Below are 25,064 nucleotides of genomic sequence, written 5' to 3'. Positions count from 1 at the left end.
CAAATCCATCATCCCTAATGTTTTCATTTTTGTAGAAAATCAAATTTATTTCCCAAAACGTCGCGTCGGCTCTTTTTTCTGACAGTCCTGATTCGATTTACATTTCGAAATTTATATTTTCTACAACTGTCCCATTTCGCCACTTATTTTTAAAAGTGGCGCTAATTTCCTTTGAACGCCCGCGGCTTTTTCTTCCCCAGAAAATAAGACTTTGTCGTTCACAGCAACTTATTGACTATTTAACAAAAAAGAAAAGAAAACCAATAAATACGTCTGCTGAGTTGCTCTCGTGATCGGCACGACCCACACGGTGTTCCATGTCACTACACGCAAGAAACAACCCTCCCTGGCCCCTCTCTATCTTTAACACCCGGCTTATCTTCTATAGTAAATAGTCAACTGATGACTTGACACGATATCACATTGGTGTTTTTTCCCCAATTGACATTTTAAATTTGACATTTTAAGTTTTTTTCCGAGAAAAATTTAGATTAGCCCGACGCGCGAAATTCAAATGAATCAAATAATGTTAAAAATATTAACGTAGATCTGTGTACAGCTTAAGAGCGATGATGGGATTGTGCTGTTTGGAGTGTGTGTGTGTGTGTGTGTGTACTCCTCAATTATCATCATCATCATCATCATCATCGTGATGGCGATGTGTGTAAGTCGCCCGCAGCGCAGTGCGGCTTTTTTCTTCTTCTTCTTCTTTCGTTCGTTCGGTGCTGTGAGCCGGGCTGGCGTCCGGGTCATTCATTCAAATTACCATCAACTTTTTTCTTCTTCGTCTTCCTTCCTTCTATTTTTTCGTCCATGTACATCAACTCCTCCGCCTTCTTCTTCTTTTTTCCTTTCTATACTCGTCGTCGCTCTCTATCCGAGTCGTTCACTCACTCACTCACTCGCATATGATCGTTAAAACTAAATGCGACCACCATTTCCCCCTCCCTCTCTGTCTCTCCTTCTTGCTGCAGTTCATTCATGTCGACCTTGCGCCTTCTTCTCTATCCACCGAGACCGGCAAGATTCTTCTATTTTTTTCCTTTATCGTGTCGTTATACTTTTTCTATTCGCTTTTCCAGCCGACTCTTCTCTCTCTCAGGTGTGTGTTCTCCTTTTTCTTGATTCTTTTTTGTTTTTGTTTTTGATACGAATGCAAGGGGTATTATATAGTCTATATATAATACCTCTATCCAACGGTATAATACATTCAGCGGGGGAGAGAGACGAATCGCGGTCCGCCGGAATGATTCTAGGCGATTCACGCGGCCGGATGGCGTCAATCATCCATCGGCCTAGTTCGGGTATATTTCACTCTATATACCTATTATAGGACGACGACACTTTTGGCCTTAACCATTATGCGCGCTAATAAAAGAACTAACCTACAATAAAAAACCACCAAAAATTGATTTCCAAAAATAAGTTTTTGAAAAGTAAATTTTTTGGCGCTTTAAAATTTTGGTTTTTTAAAAACAAAATAAAGTTTTGATTATTTTTGGGATTTTTGCGTTTCCAAATATATGCGAAAACCTGCTGGAGTTGGGCGGGCAACACGTGTATACAACACACAAACGGGCAGCAGAAGAAGAAGAGAATGAACGCAACCCGGATCTAAAAATTCTCCTCTTGTGTGTGCACAACACACACTCACACACACTCACGCAAACAACAAACAGAGCGCGAGCCTCTTGTGTTTGCGTTTAGTGTTCCTATTTGTTATTATTTCCCTTATTTTTTTGGTTATACTATGTTAGCTTATAATACGCACACACAAGAGAGAAAAGGAGGAGACGGTTATTCATCTATATCATTACACCGTCTCAAAGTTTTCCTATAGTGGATTTCGCCAAAAAACTCCCTCGAAATAAAAGGGAAAATAAAAATAAAAAACAAGCAGATGAAATGTTTATCTCCTTCCCGTTTTCGTTCGAGTGAAATGATTCTCTTTTCTAAAAGGACAACGTTGTTATTCAACTTTGAACACTTGTGTCGGCTAATATAGACCCCAAATTGATACATATCCGTCGGCAAAAGACATTTTCCATCTGTGCAATTTCTCGGCTTTTGTTAAATAGATAAATCGAAATGTTTGGCCGCGGAGACATTTAACGACTAAATTAACGCGCGTTGTCCGATTTAACATTTTTTCTTTTTATAAGAGGAAAGAAGAAGAAAAAGATTTTTTTCAGCTTCTTCCTCTCTTTTCTTTAAATTAGATAGCGTGACTGACCTGCACATTTGAATGATATCCTGCATCGGTAATAGAAACGAACTCCCGTAGCTGAATCTCTTCTTCCCCCCTTTTTATTTTTTCGCTTGTTGTTCTTCTTCTTCTTCTTTTCTTCTGGTCGTTATTATGATGATTATTATTTAGTCTTTTTCTATTTGTTGTGTACTGCTGCTGCTGGTCTCTCTCTTCAAATTTCTCCTTTTGATACAACAGTCACAACAAACTGGCAGCAGAAGAAACAAAAACAACGAAAAACAACAATTTGATGGGGGGGTTGATGGTCGCCGGCGTCGTCGACGTCGTCGTATAGCCTCCGGATTTGTTTTTTTCCTTCTTCCTCCCTCCGATTACGACCCCAATGAAGTAGAAGAAGAAAATAAAATAAAATAAAAAAACCCCAGACGAAATAGATTGCGATTTACAGTCTTTGTGTGGGGACTGGCACGGCACTGAGTGAAAAACAACTTTTTGAAAAAAATTCGAAATGAAAAAATAATAAAATGGCAGTCCAACGACACAAACTACCGGCGGAATATTTTTGCGGTGTAGGTGGTATATAATATGATAGAGAGGCAAGGGGGGCCGAAATCAAAAATAAATCGGGAACGCAACACTTTTGGGTTGATCAAAAACTATGGGGGGAAACACCTGGGTCGGGAAAAAAAATTGCGTGAATTTTTGGAAAACTAAAACAAAACTTTTTCGGGAGATTTTGAATGAGACAAATTTTTTCAAATAGGGTACGACGGGGTTGGGGGAGGTTCCGTCTCGGACGGAGCAGCCCGGTCGACTGGAGAGTTCCCGACTCAGGTAAGAGCCACTTAACAGTTACCTCTCTCTACTGGTGGTGTGTGTGTGTATAGAGAGAGAGAGAGAGAGAGAGAAGGATAGGAAGGAGAAGAAGAAAATAACAAAAAATAAAAATTGTGGAAAAAAGAGAGACGGTGTGGGTTTGTGTGTAGCGCCCACCCATTTTCCCTTGACTGTCTCTTTTTGGCCTGAAGAGAGGCACCTAGCGGCGGCTTTCTCCTCTTATTCTGTCCTACGAAAAAGAAGAAGAAGAAGAAGAAGAAAAAAACAAATTCGCTTCGTTCCAATCTACGGTAAATATATTAATAATAATAATAATAATAACACTACTCTATAAGCTACTACTACTTGCTTTTGAACTTTGACCGATGAACTCTTAGGATGTATAAATAAAGAGCATTGTTCCGCTCCGCTAGCTCTATATATATATGTGATACACATTTATATATACGTAGGTATAGACGATAGATATACACCTCGACGCTGCGCTAAAACCTGGAACCCAATTCGGAAGCCATCCATTAAAAACTCTATATACACTCGACCCGCCTATTTTCCTTCTAAAACGGTCTCTCGTAAAAAAGGTGGAAAAAAAAGGCGAATTCAAAAGCAATTTGGTCGAGGAATTTTGAAGTTTTTACTCCGAGAATCAAATGCGCAAATGAATCGAAAAACTATTCGAGGAATGCGCAATTTTAATATAGTGGAACTTGAGCTTCTCTCTCGGTTGAATGTGTGTATCGTCCATACAGACAGAGGAATGACGCCAGTCGACATTCGTTTTTTCTCCTTTGGATATCCCCGCTCATAAATTTTAATTGGTATACGATAAGTGTATAGATGTGTGTCTCTGGCATCCGCTAGATATATATGTTACAGACGAAAGGCGACGCGCTGGAGAAATGAAAAAAAGGAGCCACCGAAAATGGACAGAAAAATTGAGACATTGACTAGCTCTTTTAGGCTGTCTGCTCCTGCTGCTCCTGTCCCGTCAAACAAAACACTCAAGACAAAAATATCAAAGAAAAAGGGAGAGAATTGATCACATTCAACAATGCTGCGCTTCGTCTATTAGAAACGAATCAAAAAGCCCCCAAATGCACCTACAGCATGGCATATATTCAGTCGGTCAGTTTTGATAGGGACGAGCTGAAAGAAATACCATGGGAAAGTGACACTCCTACGGGATACACACAGCAGCAGCAGCGGAATGATGAAAGGGAAACGAGTTCTTTCATTTCGTATCGTCGCTTTTTTTTAAATAAAAATGTTTCGTCTCTCGTCTAGAGTATATAATTGACTCGGCTGATGCGCATAGGATTATTTCTCATTTCTCACCGGCGACTTGTTAGTTGCTTTTCTATGTCATCGCCAATCAATGCGGCGTGAATCCATAGCGAACACTGGACATTAGAGACGACTATTAGAATTGTGCCTCCAGCTATTGGAGAAACGCACAGTACCGTACGATATGCACACTAATATTCACGTTGTATGTGTAAGGAAATCCAGCCAGTGAGTTGTATCATCGTCAATTCGGATGGATATGTACAAGAACGAATAAGAGTGGGGGGATAGCAGCAGCAACACTAACTGTCTTTGAGTGCGTATATATATAATCATTGCCGGATGGATCTAATGCGATATATCAGATAATCACAGGTTCTGGCATCACCACCAGCAGCAACTGCACAGTAAATTTAACCTCTCTCTTCTTTTTTTTCTTCTTCTTCTAAAAAGAAAGAAAGAAATGAAAAGAATTTTAAATTAAACCCTTTTTTTTCTTCTTCTTCTTTTAGTCGAACGCCTCCAGCTGGAAATTCAAAACTCTATATTTAATCGCGCAGCGTTACACAATGTGTGTGTGTGTGTGCTGCCTTTTGCCTGTGTGTAACGTCTATAACAGCTCGGCGTTCTCCATCCAGCATATCCCCTCCCTGAGATGATGATGATGATGATTATCATATTCCTTCGGCTGCTTGTCAATTGGAAGGAGCCAAATAAAAAAAAAAAGGAATCGATGTAGACCAGATGGGCATTGTTACATAAGTATATACATACATACAAATATACACATAGCAGTCTGACTCTGCTACTCGACCCCCTTTTATTTTTTATACCTTCATAGTTGGTCCATCGTCGCCGGTATAGTCGCGTCGCAAGGATTTTATTCTTTATTTCTTTCCCATTGATGATTAATTTCCGATTGATAAGATCTCTCTCTACTATCCTTTTTTTTTTCTTCTTCTTTTGTACGGTCTGAAAGGAGGAAAAAAGGAGAGATGAAATTGAAGGAAAGGTGCTTGATGGACTATTCAAAACGTCTAGAGATTTCTTGCCCTTAAAATAAATATATTGGAGGAGAAAGAAAAGAAGGGAATAAGAAAGGGCCACTGAAGCTACCGTTTTCCCTTCCATTATGGCTGGCTCTTATCTTTTCCTTCTTCTTCTTCTTCTTCTTTTTTGGCTTTTTATATTCGAAAAGTCACACACAACAACAACAACAACAACAACGCAGCGACGGGCTGCTGCCGGATGGCCGCGACTACACACCACTGGAACTGGCTGGGCTGCTGGCTGCTGTATAGCACTCAAATGCCTGAACAAACGAAACACTCCCAGATGCTTTTATGTACATGCTCTATACGTTAGATTGAGTGAGAGCTATAGCTATAGAGAGCTATAGCTGGAAAGAAAAAAAGAGAGGCTCGTCTAGAGCTCCTTTTTGCTTCTTGTCCGCATTCAGATCAGATTCCCTGATTTCTCCACTGAATTATAAATATGTAATATATAAAATCAGAAAAAAAGAAGGGGGTCCCTTGACCTTATAGAGAAAGAAAGAAATGTCAGACAAATGTCGAGATCTCTAGAAACGACGTGTCTCTTTTTTCCTCCTTTTCTTTTAGACGTGTGTGTAGAGTTTTCATCTCTCTATTTGCGCTGCGAGGAGAAAATTGAAATAATAAAAAATATAAAAAGAGTCTATAAAATGTTTAAGGTAAGAAAAACAAAAAAACAAGAAAAGGCTTATATAATTCCATCAGCGAGTGGCTCCCACGTCTTTCCATTCTTCTTCTTTTTACGGCGTTTCATTAGAAAGTTGAAACCGGACGTTCCTCTCCAGCACAACAGATTTTTCCATTTGGACATTGAAGTATATGGTGGTGGTAGAGCTATATGTGTACGCGTATATACATATTTTCCTTCCATTATTATTACACCCATCACCAGCAGCAGCAGCACACAACTATTTTCAAAATGTAAAATGCACCGGGCGCTTGTATATTATTATATTGCATTATTTATTTTTGACGCTATTATATGCTAAGTGAATTTGTTACCGCATCTCTCTCTATTTATATATTTATTTATTTATTTGTTGACACTGCGCGTTATTTCAGCTTCATATTCCCGTCGTCGTCGTCGTCTCTATATTTTTATTGTGGCCATTTCTTCACTTCTTTCCTTTTTGGTGTTCAACGAGGTGGAGACGGCCGGACGGATGGATGCGGACGGACGCGGATTGGGGGGGAGAATAAAAGAGTCCAAAGTTAAAAAAAAAAAGATAAGCAGCTATAGGCTACCATATTTATTATTTTCAAGTTGCTCTAAGAATCTTAAGAAATAAAATGAAACGGAAATTTATTTACAAAAATATTTACCATGTAGTGTATGTATAGGTACGTATATATTTTTTGCAGCAGCAACAACAACAACAGCAGCAGCAGAGTCCGGCTTAAGAGACCGTTACGAAAAAAAAGCAGCTGCACAATCAAACGGAAAGAAAACGGAATACAAGTAGGAAGAGGAAGAAGAACTGATAATAATAAAAAAACCCAAGTCACTCGCCCTCTTATAATATACACAAACAACCTGAATATATATAATATTTATTGGAGTGTTGGACGACTGGATCAAATATATAAATCAAGCATCGACGCGGATCAGCAATAGTGTGATGGTCTCGGATGTTGATGAGAAGAGCGGAGCATTGCACTTGGAGATTATATTATTCAAACCAGTCGAACCTGGTGAGATGGACTAACAGGTTGGTATCTACTCACAGCCTCGTTTCCTCCTTTTATTATTCGGTGGTTCTTGTTTCCTGCTGCTCGCTGATGATCTTCGTCGAATCGCGAATTACCGGGAAATTCAAAGTTGAGCAATGACTATACCGGATCCGGTCGAGCTGGTTGCGGATAGTTCCTTGTTCTTTTCTGACCTATTGTTGCATTGAAATGATCATTGATCTGAACTTCTTCTTCTTCTGTGACTTTCTGCTGGGCGTCTGGGCTTACTTGTGACAGCAGAGAATGGAACTCTGTTATTCTCTTTGGTTTATTTCTTTACTATTCGTAGACTGTTTTTTAAGAACTATTAAAAGCTCCAACTTTCTTTTTGACTTTATATAGAACTCGTCGGGCTATTATATTCGACAGTTGCTCTGCTTTATCCGCTACAATGTCAGACGTTTCCAACACTTTATAATTGAGGACAATTTTTTTTTGTATTGCCTTTTGTGACGCCCAAATAAAAACTGAGATAAATTGAACAATCGAATTTGTCTGTTGAATATTTTGGGTTTCCCCCTCGAAATATGTCTTGAATTTATATATCATTGGATTATTTATTCATCTGATCGTATATGGGCGAGCTCAACCGATAGTCTGTGTGGGAGTGGGTTGGGTGTATGTGATGGTCTTGGGATATACATTTTGGCTGCGCTTGCGTTTTTGCCTTAGAGCTGACGGCCATCAACATCCGGGAACGGCTTTGCTTGCTCTGCTTGATCAACAAAACAACGCGATCTTATAGCCAACAGCACCAAGACCTTCACACGTCATCAACGGGCATTCAAAAAATAAAACATTCCCGCCTTTTATGTTTCATCTTTTTCCTTATTTTGAATTGTTATCGGTACAAAACACACACAATGGGCCTATATGGACAGGCCATCAAAAAATGAAGAACCGTGTCTTTTGTGTGTTGCATAACATTTTTTCTTAGCTCGGGTGAAAACGGAGGGACTGCAGCGTAGTATATACATCCAGCCAAAGAGAAAACGGGAATCGTAATCAAGCGCTGAAATCGTTTATAATACTCTGGAAAGAATATAAGAAGAAAGAAATGGATTGGAATTTGTGCAGGCTTTGATGGAATGCCTCGCGTGAATGCATCAGTCAGAAGTTTGGCCATTGATCGTCGATCCCCTCCCTTGTCTTCCCGTTTTCTTGTGCTCTTCTTTTTGTGTTTGTTTTATATTTTAAAAAACACAATCAAGCTATAAGAGAAAAGAATCAGAAAACTGGTGTATTTTAGAACAGGAGAACCCGGTACTCCTTTCAGCTTCGCCAACAGCCCGCGAATATCATGACGAGGCCGTGATGTAACGAATGCTGGGCAGTTAATGAGCCTTCCCCCCATCTGGTCCTTTTTCTTTTTTTTTTCCCGACGTAATTATATTCTTCTCCCGAAAAAAAAACGAAAAGGATTATATTGTTTTTTTTTTTCCTTTATATTCCCCATGGCTTATTCTTTTTATCTTTGATCGCAGCTTCGATCAGTTTTTTTGTTGTTTGATTTCGCTCCTCCCACACCCGCCGATTTTTTGTTTGTTTGTTTAACATTCATTGTTATTATTTTCTTCTCGATTAAACAATGTTCGATCCCGACGACGGTCGTTACAGGGCGGCTGAAACGGTCTCCTATGCGTGTGTGTGTATAAATTCGACGTATAACCCATTAAACAACCGGTTATCACCCGCTCTATGCGCAGCATCTATAGGATATTATAGAGATAGAACAGCAGTATGTTTTATAATTGACTTGATTAATAGATCAAGGCTACAGCAGCTCATAGAAAAAGTCTCTCATGAAAACTGGTGGTGGGATGCCGGAGCGCCCCATTCTGTTCCCGTCCGACTTCATTCCACGCACAGCACTCGATTTCTTTATTATTATTAAGACAATCGATCGTTCGTGTGTGTGTATTTCTCCTTTTTATTTTTATTTATTTTGTTGGGTGAGCTAGCTCCGTGTGGTTTGAGACATTCATCTCTCTCTCTCTCCCTTTTTATCCTTTTTTGTTGGTTGGGGGTTTTTGTTATATTGATATCGCTCGATTTTTCTTGAAAATCTACGCGCTCTCGGATCTTTTAAATATGAATGATGGAGTCTATACATTAGATTGAATTTTTCGTTTTCCCAGCCGATTTTTTCCCATACTAATAGACGAAATAAGAACCCGTTTTTCTTTTTTATCACGACGTCCCTGTGATAAAAAGAAAAAAGAGAGTCTTTCCTTGACCGACAGATACACATACAACATGCGCACATTTCTACAAAGGTAAAATCCTTTTTTTCTTATAAGTCTTTTCTTTCTTCTTCTTTCGCGGTCACCTGTTTGAACAGACATCTCATCATTTTGATGAGCGACACACAAAAAGAATTTTAGAAAAAAAAAGGGAAAATCCAATCGTAACGACCGGTTACGTCATCCCACTTGCATAGTATTTTATAAATATATACGTTACGGTGTTTTATAAAATCTCGGAAAAATCTCAAAGCGGAGCTGAATTTCTGTTTGTTTTAAAATATCTTTAAAAAGTTAGTTTAAAATATAGGTATAGAAAATCTATTATATTGTTGTAGTAGAGGAGCCTAACAAGGCCGACGATAGGCCTTTGAAACAAAACCCTCAAGAAAATTCTGGAGAAACAAAAGGGGCCGAAGAGAAAGGAGACGGATAGTTGTTTAACGCACAACATATAGAGGAGCAGTTGTTGGACGCTTATCACGGACACAACTTGAACGCAACGGTGACTCTGCGCTCTTGCTGACGCTATAGAAGGAGAGTGCGAGATGATGAGAGTCCCATGAAAAAAGACAAGAGGGGTCCGCGTTATTTCTCCCCCTTTATATTGTGGACGATGCGATTCGACCGAAACAAAAAGGAAATAAAATTGGGAAAAAAATAAAATAAAAGAAGAGACAATCGATGCCGCCGAGAAGAACAGCAGGCCGTGCGCGTTTCAACCATCTATTTATTTATAATTCTTGAATGTTTGGGTGTCTTTTTCTCTCGTTGACGTCGGCGGCGGTGGCGGCATCCCACCACACACACACGCAAACACATCGACGATGGTGTTCCTTTTTTGTCTTGTATCATCATATTTTTTATTTTATTTCGTTATTATATTATTGTATTACCTGGCCAGCACAGTTAGCTCTCACTGTATATTATTATTATTATTATTGAGTGTTGATAATTGAGTCCGAGAAACGGACAACAGCTCGACATGTTCCGGCTAAGAAACACAGAGATTTGAGTTTCTTTACCAGCGTCCATCAATTATAATAAGCCGAACAAATAATCTTACGTATAAATAGAAACACTTTTATTTCTTTCCTCCTTCAAATTGAACTGGGGTTTTTCACTGGAAAAACAACTAAGGAAATTATTTATTTTACAGTAACTACACTCGGTATATTAAATTTTGATTTTCTTTTCTTAATGAAAAAATAAAAATAAAAATAAAATCTAAATCTAATTCTGACCGAGAGAAACGCATTCATCAAAGATCCTTTTGAGGTGCGTTTCCAATTCAATTCATTTCGCTGGAGCCGCGCTGCTTTTTAAGGGATTGAATTCTTTTTACCTTTTTGACTTTTTCCTAGGAGAACTCTCTCTCCTTTTCCCAACGTCTCTGGTTGGCCTATAGATGAGAGCCCCCCGGTTTGGGGGAAAAAACTCTTTCTGCAATGAATCCCGCCAGTTGAGTTCTTTTTTTAAAAAAGAATCTGAAGATTTCCCGGAATTGGAGCTGCGGGTGTCAATGAAAAGACGCAACGGGGCAAATAACAAAATTTCATGGAGAAAAAATAAAATGGGCGAGCTGCTACATAGATATACATAGATATTTCTCTTTCTCTCTCTCTCATGGCGGATGAAGCAGCAGCCAGCCCGACAGTGCAATCACACGGACGTGTTACTCTTGCATTTAAATTATCATCATCACCGTGCACAAGTTGAAAATCTAAAAGAAGAAGAAGAAACACAAGAAAGAATTTCGTGATATTTAGATTCTCCGGTGCAGATAGCCGACGATGTGAATAAATGAAAGCAGCAAAGGTCGAGAAGAAAGAAAGAAAGAAAACGACGTGAGAAATAGAGAGAGAGGAATAGAACGTGCCGAAAATGACGCGGTTCATGACTAATGGAATGTTGTGTCTTGTTGGACTGTCCGCGCGCGGTTCGACACAAACAACAACATTCCCCCGGTGTCTCTGCGCTGCATCTTGTCGGGGCGGCGGCCCACAAGTGACCGCGCCGAGATGCACACTCGGGGGAAAAACAAAAAGTTGGCGCATCACGACAACACACAACGTCAAACGAGCTCGTCTTCAACTCTGCACTTCATTACTCAAAAACAATCGACTCATCTCTTATTTCTCTCAACTCGGAGGTTGGATATGTCTTCCTGGGATAGGGCACGCACAAGTGCCGCACGCGAAATCAGTTGCGTCAGATCTGTTTCTGATCTGAGGAACCGCGTGGTGGGGGTGTAAGGAATAAGCTGCCCGTTGCGATGGATATTTTCACGAACCCCTTAGTTACACACAATTGTTTCATTCTTCTCATTTCGGAGGATTATATGTCACTGCATGTCAATTTATTGTCAATCACGACCCGAGAGTCTTACTCGTTTATCCACGTCCAATTCACGAGCAAAACAAACCCTCCAATATTCAATCCATCGAATGAGGTGTTGGCTTTATCCACTTGTATTATTCTTGATAGACAATTCTTTTTCGATTTTTTTAATGAAATCCTTTTCCATTTTTCTCAGTTTTATCATCGAGTTCCTTATTTCATCGGAGGATGGCAGCATTTGACTATTACTAGCGGCCAGAAGAGAGAAATTACCGCACAAAAAGAAATTTAAAAAAAGACTTTATGTGACGTGACGAAGGAAATAATATTTCAGGAAAAAAAGTGAGCCTGATAAACCACATAATAATTCCAGCAAGAGTCATAATTTTACACTGATAACCGTACGCATTCCGAAATGACGAAATAAATTATATAATTATGAAAACAAAACAAAAAACTTTACGTCTAAGAAGCTTTGGCGTAATATTTTAAATTTTTGTAAACGTTTTGTTACTATGACCAACCAAATGAAACTTAACAAATCTCTATTGATACGCATCCAACTCGAATGAAACATGACTAATACTTGCGCATCCGTAGCAAACGGCAAACAAAGTAGCTACCTTGAAATTACACACCAACAATTGAAGAGTTTTGATTTGATACTTTTTATAGTAACCAGGATTACATACATATTGATAGAATAACCTATATCACTGTTTCTATAGTCAAGTATTATTGTTGTCGAAATTAGATTAGATGAGAGAAAATTCAATATTCACTGTTGTTAGACCACGGCAGCGATAGCTGGAACTTTCAAAACAAAGAAACTGGTTTAAATCCATAATTATATTTAAACCTCTGAAGTAATTCATACATGACAATCGATAATATACATGATATCAATAACGTGGGACGTAATATTCATATTTTGGAGCAGCAGCAGTGGTGGTGGTATATACTGGAGGAGTGTATGTCGGATAAACTTCATCGTATAGATAGCGGTAATTATTCACGACATAAGAATCGTAAGCCTCCTTGGACGGATAGGGAACAGCATCCATTTGCCTTCTCATACGGGGTCTATCCACGCTTCGTCTCATCATATGCCTTTCTTTGTTTGATGCAACCAAGTTCATTTGATGTCCACCGCGCCCATCCTGGGCACTCCTTTGATTAAATTGCGACACGGGTAGCGAAGCCGTATCAACTGACTGAGGGAAGTCCATCTAATATAAAATTCTTTAAATCAAAACATTCAAATAAATAAATTAAAATATCCCTCTTTCTCACCATTGAAGATGGAGCTGGTGGATTTATTGGAGAATTAATACGTGGGGCAATTTGAGGCGATTGGGGTGGCTGCTGATTAAGTCCCATCATCTGTTGGGCCATTTGCTGCTGGGGCTGGGGCTGAGGAGGTGGTGGTGGTGGAGGAGGCTGACTATTTGGTGCTCCAAATGGCTGTTGCGATGTGCTTGGTAGCGGTTGGTTGACTAGCAAAGGACCTGTCCGCTGTCCCACCTGAGCTGGAGAAGCTTGTCCCATAGGTTGACCCATCAATTGCGGCTGTGATGGTTGATTCGTAGGTGGTCCCGAACGTTGAGCATCTGGAGGAGGCTGATTCATTGACTGACTCGGTTGCAGCATTTGGGGTTGATCCATCGGTGATCCGGATCGCTGTGCCGCCTGAGTTGGAGGAGCCTGGCCCATTGGTTGCCTCGCGGGCATTGGTTGTTGTGTTTGATCCATAGGCGATCCCGACCGCTGAGTTCCTTGAGATGGAGGAGCCTGACCCACTGGCAGTTGTTGTTGCTGGTGTTGCAGGGGATGATCCATTGGCGGTCCCGATCGTTGTACCGCCAGGGCATTTGCTTGGCCCATCAATTGTAGTCCAGGTTGTTGGGTAACTTGAGTCTGGCTCATCGGCTGGCTGGTCGGTTGCTGCTGTGACGGTTGATTCATCGGTGGTCCCGAACGTTGAGCATCTGGAGGAGGCTGATTCATTGACTGACTCGGTTGCAGCATTTGGGGTTGATCCATCGGTGGTCCGGACCGCTGTGCCACCTGAGATGGAGGAGCCTGACCCATCGGCTGACCAGAGGGCATTGGCTGTTGTGGTTGATCCATCGGCGATCCCGACCTCTGTGCCACCTGAGATGGAGGAGCCTGACCCACGGGCAGTTGTTGTTGCTGTTGTTGCAGGGGATGATCCATTGGCGGTCCGAATCTTTGTACAGCCTGAGCTTGAGGGGCTTGACCCACAGGTTGGACCATCGTCTGTTGTTGTACTTGACCCATCGACCGTTGACCAGGTGGTTGGGCCACTTGGTTTGCAGGAGTCTGGCTCATCTGCTGCGGCGGTGATGGTTGGTTCACGGGTGGTACCGAATGTTGAGCAGCCGAAGGCGGCTGATTCATCGATTGACCCACGGGCAATGATTGTTGATCCATCGGTGGTCCCGATCGTTGTGCCACCTGAGCTGGAGGAGCCTGGCCCATCAGTTGTGGCTGCTGCTGCTGTTGGGGTTGAAGATCCATTGGCGATCCCGTTCGCTGCACTGTTTGAGGTGGAAATGAGATCATCGTTGGTGCAGGAAACGAACCCAGCTGTACCGCCGTCGTTGTCCGACCGTTTTGTGCTTCCAACGAAAGAGGTGGTGGAACCATCAATCCACGTGGAAGAGGCGTAGTGTTTTGTACAACAACTGATTGTTGACTCTGTGGTGGTGCTTGCTGCCCTTGTAGTTGGGGCCTCTGTAACTCAATAATGACAAATAAATTAAAAAATAACCAAAACGAAAGAACCAAACACATACCACCATGGGCTGAACAGGTGCAGGAACAGGCATCATCTGCTGAAGAAATAAATAACATTAAAATTTCACCCGTCTGACAAATGAAAGAAGTCGCATATTTCTAGCATTAGCTGACAAATTTTAAAACAATACCATTGGAGCCTGCATCGGCGGAGTAGTAGTAGTAGGTGCAACTGGAGAACCTCGCACAGGAGCCGGTGGAGGTGTCGGTCGTGGTGGCATGGGAGATACCATCGGTTTAAATGCACCCATCGGTGGTTGCTGTGCTTTAGGCACCATTCTATTTGCATTTGCCTCGCGAGTCTTTACCGCATTTGCTTGGGAATCGTTATCAGATGGAGGGGTGGTCATATTAGGATGCGGAATAGAAATGGCTGGAGGAAGCGGGACGGGATTCAATGATAGTTTCGGAGGCGACTGTGGAGGTAACTGCACTGGTGGTTGTGTGATCGAAGCTTGGCTGTTTTGTAGAGGAACGATTTGCGGAACCAAGAATTGGGGTTGAACGAACCGCAACTGATTAGGAACGAACTGAGATTGCCCAATCGGCACCTGAACTAAAGCTGGTTGCCCAGGCTGTCCAGAGAACAATGTAGGTGGAGCCTACAACATTTACAAAAAAAAAAAAAATTTTTTTGACAAGATCTACATAAATTTAGTAACAGTACAATATACCTGAATAAACTGACTTCTTTGAAATGACAGAGGCTGGAAAACTAATGAAGGCACCTGTTGGGGTTGAGTTGGTACCTGTTGAATAAGTACTTGTTGGGCTTGTCGCCTCTTCAAAATTTTGATTTCTTCAACAGTTGAATTATCCAAAGTGGAGTTAACTTTTTCAGTTGTGACATTCAGCTGCTCAATGCTTGACAAATCGGATGAATCCAACACAGATTTGCTTGTGTCACGACTCATCAGCAGTGAAGGCACAGGTGATGCCATAGATGAGCTTTCCAATGGCATGTCAGTGACCAAGGTGATGGAACCATCTGGTAATGTCACAACATCAGCATCATCAATAAACTGTAGGTCAGATGGGAACATGTCATTAATATCTCTGGTACTTATGTGTGTAGAATTATTGCCCAAATCAGAATCCAATGTTTGATTTTCTGATAGATTCTCCTGCTAAAATAAACACATTATATTTAATTAATAAATAAAAGGATCCTTAAGTATTTTGTTTACTACCTTGAGAGAAACTGATGGTGTAATGGTTGTTGGCTCATCACCGGCTGACCTGTATTGACGATGGGTTTCATATCCATCATAATGCTGCAGAGGCTGTTGTTGATAAATATATTCGTCTGAAGGGGGCTGATAACCCTGGCCGCATACAACATTCACAAATAAGAAAGTGGCCACCAATCTGAACATGAAATATCTAAAGAAATTGAAATTTTACAACAAATAAAAATAATTACAATAAAAAAATAAATTCACAAACTCTTGAATTAAAACTAAAGAGCTAAATAATTACCTCCATACTATCATTGCCAACATTTTTGCAGCACAGCAGCTGCCGACGTCGACGAGTGAATGGTAGAATGTCGCTAATCGAATGCTGCGTACCGAACAATATATAGGCTCTCACAGCCCGCGGGACGCGCGTAAAAAACCGTAACTAATGAAGAGTAAGGGTAAGATAAAAATTATATAATGGCATTTCTTTCAAGTGAGACATGAGGAAGAGAGGACTATTTAGGAGGGAATTTGTGTCGGCCATATTTGCGCATACTTGGGGGTTGTATTTTTTAATCAAACCGCCAAAAGGGCTTTGTGTTTGGGCTCAGGTGTTTAAATGCATTAATTTTCAAGCAAAGTTAGGCTTTCGCAATGCTAGTAACAGACAAAGTTAATGGTTGGTTTCATTCATGAATATACGTTTAGTGACAAATATCCTATATCCCCCTTATTTACGGAAGACCCGTGAAGACCAAGGGCTGTTTGACCTACAGTGAAGTACTGCCCAATTTCACACAGAGTCCTCCAAGTTATATCATTACTTTTAATATTCCGTGAAGTGAATAATTTAAGTATCTCTGTATTTATCCATTAGGAATATCGAGAAATATCACCCTTAAAATAAAACAGCTTGATATCGTTTCTCGTTTGTCAATACGTGAAAACGGGTATGCGGCAAATTTATTAAACTAACTTTGAAGTTTGAAAGCATAAAAAACGTCTTTTGAAGCCGTGTCCGTGATTTGGATGTGAATGTTATCTATTCTTTACACTATATTATACAGTTCTCTCAAATTTAGTATAGCTTAACTAGTTGTAAACTAAAGAAAAACGAGATGTCTGATGACACAATCCACCTATACCTATCAGAGTACGATATTATGGCCCACGTCTCTTATTTTTAATTAATTCAAACTTTCCTTTTTTGAGCCTCGAATGAGAGCTACGCCAAATGTATTTTTTTTTAATAGCTGGACGTACTCCGAGGTTGGAGTATTGTCCTGAGTTTATTTTCCGTAGCCAACGCCAAATGTATGCGGCGGATTTTTTCAGAAACCCCATACTATGGGGTGTGGGGTGCGTGCCGTTCTCGGGATTAATAAATATCAAAGGAAACATTATAGTCTGGGAGCTGGGCCCCAAAAACATGACAATGATTTAGCAAAAGGTTTGAGGCTAAAATATGGTTAGGGGGGGTAGGACACACACGAAAAGCCACGTCTGTCGACTGGCTGCCGGGGCGTTCAAGCGTGACGCGATCCCGAAGTCGGCGGGAAGGGTAAAAAAATACACAATTTTGTTTAGCAAATATGAACTATATCTTAAAAAATAGAGGGATATCAACTTTATTTGATTTCCGACAGACAGACGTCATAATCTGGGGCCTTGGGGCCAACAGACGTCGGTGTGTAAGAAATTTTACGAAATTTCAGTAAATTGTGAAAATGGCAACGCTGCATCCTAAGCGCCTAATTTTAAATAGAGAGATTTGGGGAGGATCTGTGAGTTTTTAACTAAGTAAATGTGAACAGAAAATGCATTTTTCGGTTTTTTAAATAAGATTATGCATTAATTTGGTTGAACCGATCACTTTTTGATTATTTGGTTTGTTTTATTGGCAGTTATTATTTCTTCCCTATATATTCCCCGCTTGTTTTCTGCTACTTTTTCGTGAGCGCACACCGAACGTCACGGGAAACCCTTGACTAACAGACATTATGCTTTTTCAGTTTTTCACCTTTCTCCGCGTTTATGTTGACCATATATAAGTAATCGAGCATCATGGACTCCTCTGCCTTGGAATTTGTTGAATTTTTGTGGTGCTCCTTAAACTTGTTGATGAATTCCTTAAAGTAAACTAACCTCATCAAAGTAATTGTCAGGAGGTTCAAGAAGTTGTGCAACACCAAAAAACACTCAGTTTTTTTTAAAAGTCTGATGAGTCATTTACATTTAAACGTTGTTGTAAGATTTATCCAAAACACCACAAAGCATAAAATTTTAAGACAGATTTGTACGATGTATGAGATCAACAATTTTAGGGGATGCGTAACGCAAAAAGAAAAATAATATGAAAAAATCCACTTGTCAATATCGTCCAGTTGTGTCCAATTACTTGAATGACACGGTCAGACTCGCCCCGTCGACTGTGCGGCCATTTAGATCTTCTACTGCCTTCGCGGCATCGTCCCTGTTTTCGTAATGAACAAATGCGTAGTCAGCAAACTTCTCGACCAGCTGAATGGGGCCATGCTTTCCGAACAATTGCTTTATACGTTCCATGCTGCTTCTTTTTGAAATATTTCCGACATGAAGTACCTTAATCTGAAAAAAGTACGAGAAAAAGTAAACAAATTAATTGGCAAAAATGCTATTATAATCTAAATATAAATTAACCTTTGATGAATCGATTTTTGTTTTTCGCTTTGCTGCGCCGTCAACGACCTTGTTCTTTTTAGCTTCATTGGGATCGGCACAATCGACGATTATGTCGGAACCAAACACTTTGATTGTGCCAAGCTGTTGTTTTGCGAAAGCAGCGGACTGGATCGAGTCATATTCCACGAGACAAACTCCCCAGTTGGGCTTGGTTTCCGCCGAAATGACATTCAAAATGCCTCCTGATGAAGGGAATTAAAATTATGCAAACGTGCCGGGTCAGGATAGTTGAACATAGTTTTTATTGACCTGCATCGCTCCAGTTCCCTTGAAACTCAATCCGTTTAGCTACGAGCATGCAAAAAAAATAATCATTAATCGTCTTTAAAATTGATTCATTAATTATACCATTTCGATTGTTGTGGCTACGGCTTCCATCATGGTGAAATTTACGTATCCAAAACCTCGGCTGAGGGTCGACAATGGATCCATTATTAATCTTACATTCCATATTGGTCCACAGTCTTCAAAAATAGGCATTATTTCTTCCAGCATTGCATCAAGTGGAACGTTTACAAAGAAAACCTAGAGAGAACACAAATTTTTAAATAATAATAACGATTAAAATGGTTGGGCCAACTTACTTCATAACACTGAAGTGGTTGGGGACCGATCCAATTCAGAGAAAGGTCCTCCAAATGTTGCTTGAGCATTGGTCATTATTGTGACTACGTAGGAAGGAACTATATCAAGTTCTTGATTTCCAACAGTTTCCTTCGTGCTGCATGAGGTGACTTCTTTTTCTTCTGATTCCGTCTCCAGAATTGGGATACATTTTGTGTATGTTCGGCCAACATAATCCAGGATCTTCTGGATGGTTTTTTGCTCTGGCAAACTAAAATTAATATAATTAATTAAGAACTAAGTAAAAAAAGTAAGTAATTGATAAAAACTACTCACACTTCTTGATAATAATCCTCAATTATCGAACCACAAAATTCATATTGCATTCCTACATCTTTTTGACTGTGTTTCTTTAAGTGGCTACATACAGAGTTCTCCATTTTTTTCTAACTAAACGCCGTAGTTCGTAGTTGAAACTACTGGTCGTAGATTAACTTTTGTATCTGAGATATTTATGATTTCGATTCACTTTACTTTGATAACCTTCGACTATCTGCTGATCACTCTGTCTAGAACTCTGAAAATCTCTCAAAAATCAATCACTCTGATTAAAATGTTCGTAGTTGAAACTACCGGTCGTAGATTTAATTTTTGATCTGAGATATTTATTACTTCGATTGACTTTACTTTGATAACCTTCGACTATATGCTGATCACTCTGTCTAGAACTCTGAAAAATCTCTGAAAAATCAATCTTTCTGACTAAAACCCCTTGACTGAATTTTGTCTGAAAATTTCGAAACATTCTAAAGGTTTTAATTGGTCGGGCGCAGGGCTGCCAGTTTTTGAAAAGGGGGTACGTTACCAGTCTACTGCTTTAAAGTTGAAATTCACATATCTCAGGTGATTGTATTAGTAATTTTAACAAGTTAATAGATAAATTGTAAAATAAGTATATAGATTATACTATTTATTTCTGATACAAGAAACGGCACCAAGCTGCGATGCCAGATAAAACGGCAAAAGAAAACAGATCCGAAAGAGCCCTATACGCTAGCACGTTATTGATTTTTAGAAATCAAGAGCAAAAAATTAGGACTTTAGATTTGAAGTAATTCTAAGTTAACGGAGGAACTTTCTGCCATAAGAGCAATGGCGGACTACGGTCAGATAAATCAGTAAATTACTAAATTTAATTACTCAAATACAGTTATCCGGAAAACATTCATATTTGGTGGTATATTAAAAAGATTTTATTATTTTGGGGTACTTGCATTGTTCGTGTTTTTTAGTTTAGTTTACCAACATTTTTATATTTCAATTCCATATTTTTAATTTAATAGATTTTCTAGAAGTGTTTGAACAGAGATTATTACCGTTATTATGAACAAAGTTCATGAAAAATATTGCACCTTACATTTTTTTTTACGAAAAAAAAATTATCTTTACTCGGTTACTCCACTAACATTTTATTTTTATGGTGATCTCCTTATTTGCGCCAATATAGTGAATATTGCAACTTCGCTTCTGTAGAGAGAGTTATGGCGGTTCGTAGAATGTTTTGAATTCACTCGTATAACATCCAGTTTCTTTATCGAGTCTCATCCATCATATACTTCTAAAGATTTGACCATATCTACACGGTTTATTTTCCGTAGATCAGTTACAAATACATAGTGAAACATTTTTGCATCTAAATCGAAGGTAGGAGGTTTCAAGGAAGAATATATTTACGGTAACGTCATTGTCATGTTTTAAACTAGGAAATGAAGTATATTTTGGTAACTGGAGGTGTTATTAGTGGAATTGGCAAAGGAGTAATTGCAAGTTCAATTGGCACAATTCTTAAGCATTGTGGGCTTCATGTCACATCTATTAAAATTGACCCATACATTAATATTGATGCTGGAACATTTTCACCATTTGAACATGGTGAGGTATTTGTGCTAGATGATGGTGGGGAAGTAGATCTTGATCTAGGGAATTATGAAAGATTCTTGGATGTCACTCTTCACCGAGCCAACAATATAACAACAGGGAAGATCTATCAGCAAGTCATTGAATGTGAAAGAAGGGGTGACTACCTCGGAAAAACTGTTCAAGGTGAGTGTCACAAAATCAAATATCCCTAATTGACAATTATTTTTCATTTTTCCTTTTCAGTTGTTCCTCACATTACAGATGCCATTCAAGAATGGGTTGAAAATGTTGCCAAAGTTCCTGTCACTGAGGATGGAAAAGAGCCAGAAGTGTGTATCATTGAACTTGGAGGAACTATAGGAGACATTGAGGGCATGCCCTTTGTAGAAGCCTTTCGACAGTTTCAGTTTCGTGTCAGTCATGAAAGCTTCTGCTGTGTTCATGTTTCTCTTGTTCCACAGGTAATGTTGTATCTCAATTTTTTTTATATTGTTGCTAATTTAATAACCAATTCAATTTTTAGCCCAAATCTACAGGTGAATCAAAAACCAAACCTACTCAAGCAAGTGTGAAGGAACTGAGAGGTTCTGGGCTGTCTCCTGATTTAATTGTTTGCCGTAGTGAAATGCCCATCATTGATGAGGTCAAGCAGAAGATTTCCAATTTCTGTCATGTTAAGCCAGACAGGGTAGGATTCAGTCACATTTTCAAGGGCATGAATATAGTTGAGCAATTATTATATACAGGTTATCTGTATCCATGACTGCACATCAACATATAGAGTTCCCTTGATGTTGGAAGAGCAAGGCCTTATCCAGTTCATCAGTGAAAGATTGCAGCTTAATATAGCCACTCCACCACGACCTAAAAAGTTTATGTGGAAATGGAGAGATCTTGCTGACCGCCACGACAATGTTCGTAAGGTCGTAGAGATTGCTTTAGTTGGCAAGTATACTCAATTAGAAGATGCTTATGCATCCGTAACCAAAGCATTGAATCATTCTGCTCTCTTTGTAAACCGTCGTTTAATACTTTCGGTATGTTCTACATATTATGTACACTGTTTTAATTTTGGCCTAAAAAATCTCATCCATACTTCTGTATTTTTTTTAGTATATTGAAGCCACAAGCCTCGAAGAAGCCACAAAAATAGAGAATCCCGTCAAGTACCACCAAGCCTGGCAAATTTTATGTCGCAGCGAGTATGTGAATTGAATTACGTTTTTTCTAAACATATGCATATTCAACTTTAATATCTGTATTTTAGGGGTGTTATTGTCCCTGGTGGTTTTGGTAAACGAGGAATGGAAGGCAAAATTGCTGCTGTTACGTGGTGTCGAACTACTCGAAAACCGTTCCTTGGCGTATGTCTTGGATTACAAGCTGCTGTTATTGAATTTACTAGGTATTGTACACGCGACTTATTTAAAAATATTGCTGCGGATCTGTAGACGTCTTGATTTATTTTTGTGTTCCCAGGAATGTGATGAACTGGAAAGACGCCAACACGACAGAAATTGATGCAGATACTCCTTATCCTGTTGTTATCGACATGCCAGAACACAATCCTGGTCAAATGGGTGGCACTATGCGGTTGGGCAAGAGAACCACTATATTCCATGGAGATTCCATTCTCAGTATATTTTATTATCCGTATTTGACATCAAACTGTGTACACATTTTCTTATCGCATTTCAGAAAAATTGTACGGAAACGTCGGAGCCATAGATGAACGCCATCGTCATCGTTACGAAGTAAACCCAGAATATGTTGATCAAATTGAAAAGGCTGGTCTTCATTTCGTCGGTACGTTAATAATTTTGAAAATTGTATCAGAATTTTTATATTGTAAAATAAAAAATAATTTGGAATTCTAGGTCGGGATGATTCGGAAACTCGCATGGAGATCATGGAACTACCGACTGCTACACATCCATATTTTGTGGCTACACAGTATCATCCAGAATACATAAGTAGACCGTTGAAGCCATCGCCTCCTTATCTTGGACTTCTTTTGGCAGCAGTGGGAAAACTTCAACCATACTTGAACAATGCCATGTCTTCAAACACAACATCTGAAGATGGAGAAAATTCAGGTACATTTTTCTTTCTTTTGCCTAATTTCATGCTTTTTAAATGTTCTATTAAATTTACCAGATGATGACATCGTAGGACTTCTTCGACGCAATATAAGTAATGTTAGTTTATCCGCAACTTCGACACCTGCCACTCCGTGTCACCTAAATGTTAGATCTCCGACAGAGTCTCATACCGAGGGATAATCATCGATATTTAAAATGAATTGAATTCGGTCTAAATCGTGATGAAATTATTGTTACGTCAACTAATGAATTCGATGTTAACATTTTGATTTTTCATAGCAAATATCTTGCTGAAATGATGTAACAGAAATTGTGGCAATAATACAAGCTTTTACCATTACTGGCAACGTTGTTTTTCATGTTTTATATTAAGCTTACCCTACCCCCTGTTCAGTCACGATTCACAAGTGACGTGTTCAGGTGTGTAAAAGAGCTGTGGTTTGTCACTTGAAAGAAACTGCCGTGTTGGATTAGAACAGCAGAGGAAGACGGGTGTTCTAAAGGCTATTCTTCCCCATGAGTGAAATGAATTCTGAAGAAAGCACCAATCCTCAGTGGAACCTAGGAGGAAAGTTGGTGATCAAGGTAGTAAAAAATAATTTGAATTGCAAGAAAAATAGTTTGCTTTAACCATTAAATTTCTTAGGCGCAACTGAACGATGACATTCGGCGTATCCCGATTCACAATGAAGACATTACTTATGATGAACTCGTTTTGATGATGCAACGGGTCTTTAGGGGAAAATTGTCAACAAGTGATGAAGTATTATTGAAATACAAAGATGAAGGTACTAACTACTGAACCTTTTCTTTTATGTTGTTCATGATGTTGATGTTTTTATCCTTTTCTTGCAGATGGAGATTTGGTTACGATATTTGATAGTTCTGACTTAACTAGTGCCATACAGTGTAGTCGCACTTTGAAGCTTACTGTCTTTCTGAATAGTCAGCCTGGTGATTCATCAGTTGAAGAGAAGCAAACTAAAGGAATAACTAACATTATGGCTATTAGGAAAGAGTTATCTGGGATTCGTGATCGAGTTATTCACTTGCTTGATCAGCTAGACATAAGTCCCCAAGATTCACCAAGTAGAGATTCCCCATTGATACACAATGCTGAATCTGACAAGCAAACAATGCCAGTTGTTAAACCAGCTACAATTCATGCAAAGGAGTTTGATCCATATCAACAAAGGAATGACATGGGAAAAGAAACAGATAAGGTTTCTGAAGCTTTTGGAGTCGAACAAACATCTCAGAATGAGAGTACAACTGCTGCACCCAGACAGCAAAATCCTCCAACTCAGCCTGCAATTGCTGCTGCAAGTGGACAGCCCATGGCTCCACAACTTCCTAGTGTTGGTGGGATGCAGCAATTAGGTCAACAACTCCCTCAACAGCAGGGAATGTCCAATAACCCCCATCAAATGCAGCCAACACAACCGCCTCTCGGATCACCTTATCCTTCTCCAGCTTACGGGCAACAGCCACAACGATTCCAACCGCAAACATCTACTGGATACAGTTTGCCGGCTCAACAACCGACTACTTATCCTCAAGCAGGCTACGGCTCTCAGCCAATTCAACAGCAACCGTATGCCCAGCCGATGCCATACAATCCACAGGGATCGACTCAACAGCAAACTCAACCTCAAGCGCCAGGCCAACCTGGAGCTGCTCCAGTCGGCCAGTACAGTGGCGGTGCTAGTCAGCAGACACAGGCCTACAATCCAGCAGTTCCATCGCAAGGGCAAACACTTGGTCAACCATTGGCCCAGGGTCAAAGTGGATTTAATTATCCTGGCTATCCTCCAACTGCAACGACTCCAACTAATCCGTATAGCCGTGGTGGAGCAGCACCTCCTTATGCTAGCAGACCGCAGCCACCTCAGTACCATTAAATAGCGTCAATTGGGATAATAAGGATTAGCCAAAATTCATATTTTCAATTATATCTTTCATTACTGAAAATTGTTGTATTCTATAGCGCCTTTTTCATAAATCCTCCCAATGCTTCAAGGCAATAAAAAGCTGTTAAAATTACCTCAACTATAAAACCG

At 39.7% G+C, this 25,064-nt stretch overlaps 4 protein-coding genes across 10 annotated transcripts in view; 1 reads left to right on the top strand and 3 right to left on the bottom strand.

Moving 5' to 3' along the window:
• The window catches only part of LOC124205025 (protein single-minded-like), a 47,323-nt gene extending 44,255 nt beyond the window's left edge, over positions 1–3,068 (bottom strand). Inside the window, exon 1 of one of the 2 annotated variants that reach the window (XM_046602306.1) lies at positions 2,234–3,068. In XM_046602306.1, coding sequence (XP_046458262.1) covers positions 2,234–2,259 — 26 coding nt within the window. In that variant the 5' untranslated portion in view covers positions 2,260–3,068. The remainder of the gene's footprint in view (positions 1–2,233) is intronic. The other variant, XM_046602305.1, reaches the window with a different exon arrangement.
• A 9,462-nt stretch (positions 3,069–12,530) lies between these two features.
• LOC124205023 (trithorax group protein osa-like) lies at positions 12,531–16,174 on the bottom strand. 6 transcript variants are annotated; one of them, XM_046602299.1, is made up of 8 exons: positions 15,996–16,174; positions 15,707–15,884; positions 15,580–15,640; positions 15,191–15,504; positions 14,648–15,118; positions 14,516–14,554; positions 12,990–14,453; positions 12,531–12,925 (listed from the first exon to the last, which is right to left on the bottom strand). In XM_046602299.1, the coding sequence occupies exons 1-8, from the start codon at positions 16,016–16,018 to the stop codon at positions 12,599–12,601; spliced, it is 2,877 nt and encodes a 958-aa protein (XP_046458255.1). In that variant the 5' UTR covers positions 16,019–16,174; the 3' UTR covers positions 12,531–12,598. The 6 variants fall into 6 exon arrangements, with proteins under 6 accessions (XP_046458255.1, XP_046458257.1, XP_046458254.1 ...); XM_046602301.1 differs by having other exon boundaries at positions 14,516–14,551; positions 15,996–16,153; XM_046602298.1 differs by having other exon boundaries at positions 15,580–15,643; positions 15,996–16,152.
• A 1,917-nt stretch (positions 16,175–18,091) lies between these two features.
• LOC124203513 (heterogeneous nuclear ribonucleoprotein Q-like) lies at positions 18,092–19,422 on the bottom strand. The gene is made up of 6 exons (XM_046600187.1): positions 19,319–19,422; positions 19,013–19,253; positions 18,767–18,943; positions 18,694–18,706; positions 18,377–18,600; positions 18,092–18,304 (listed from the first exon to the last, which is right to left on the bottom strand). Exons 1-6 carry the CDS (start codon positions 19,420–19,422, stop codon positions 18,092–18,094), a joined length of 972 nt encoding a protein of 323 aa, XP_046456143.1.
• Positions 19,423–20,510: 1,088 nt separating this feature from the next.
• Positions 20,511–25,047, top strand: LOC124205022 (CTP synthase 2-like). Its single transcript, XM_046602295.1, has 13 exons — positions 20,511–20,686; positions 20,746–21,085; positions 21,146–21,363; positions 21,426–21,590; positions 21,649–21,939; positions 22,016–22,104; positions 22,170–22,307; positions 22,382–22,539; positions 22,601–22,708; positions 22,780–22,998; positions 23,516–23,589; positions 23,651–23,792; positions 23,860–25,047. The coding sequence occupies exons 2-13, from the start codon at positions 20,749–20,751 to the stop codon at positions 24,903–24,905; spliced, it is 2,985 nt and encodes a 994-aa protein (XP_046458251.1). The 5' UTR covers positions 20,511–20,686; positions 20,746–20,748; the 3' UTR covers positions 24,906–25,047.
• Positions 25,048–25,064: the final 17 nt, after the last annotated feature.

The sequence above is a fragment of the Daphnia pulex genome, chromosome 10 (assembly GCF_021134715.1).
Source record: "Daphnia pulex isolate KAP4 chromosome 10, ASM2113471v1".
NCBI classification, from domain to species: Eukaryota; Metazoa; Arthropoda; class Branchiopoda; order Diplostraca; family Daphniidae; genus Daphnia; species Daphnia pulex.
The sequence above is the reverse complement of the archived record's forward strand: the minus strand, read 5'-3'. Positions and strand labels throughout refer to the sequence as shown.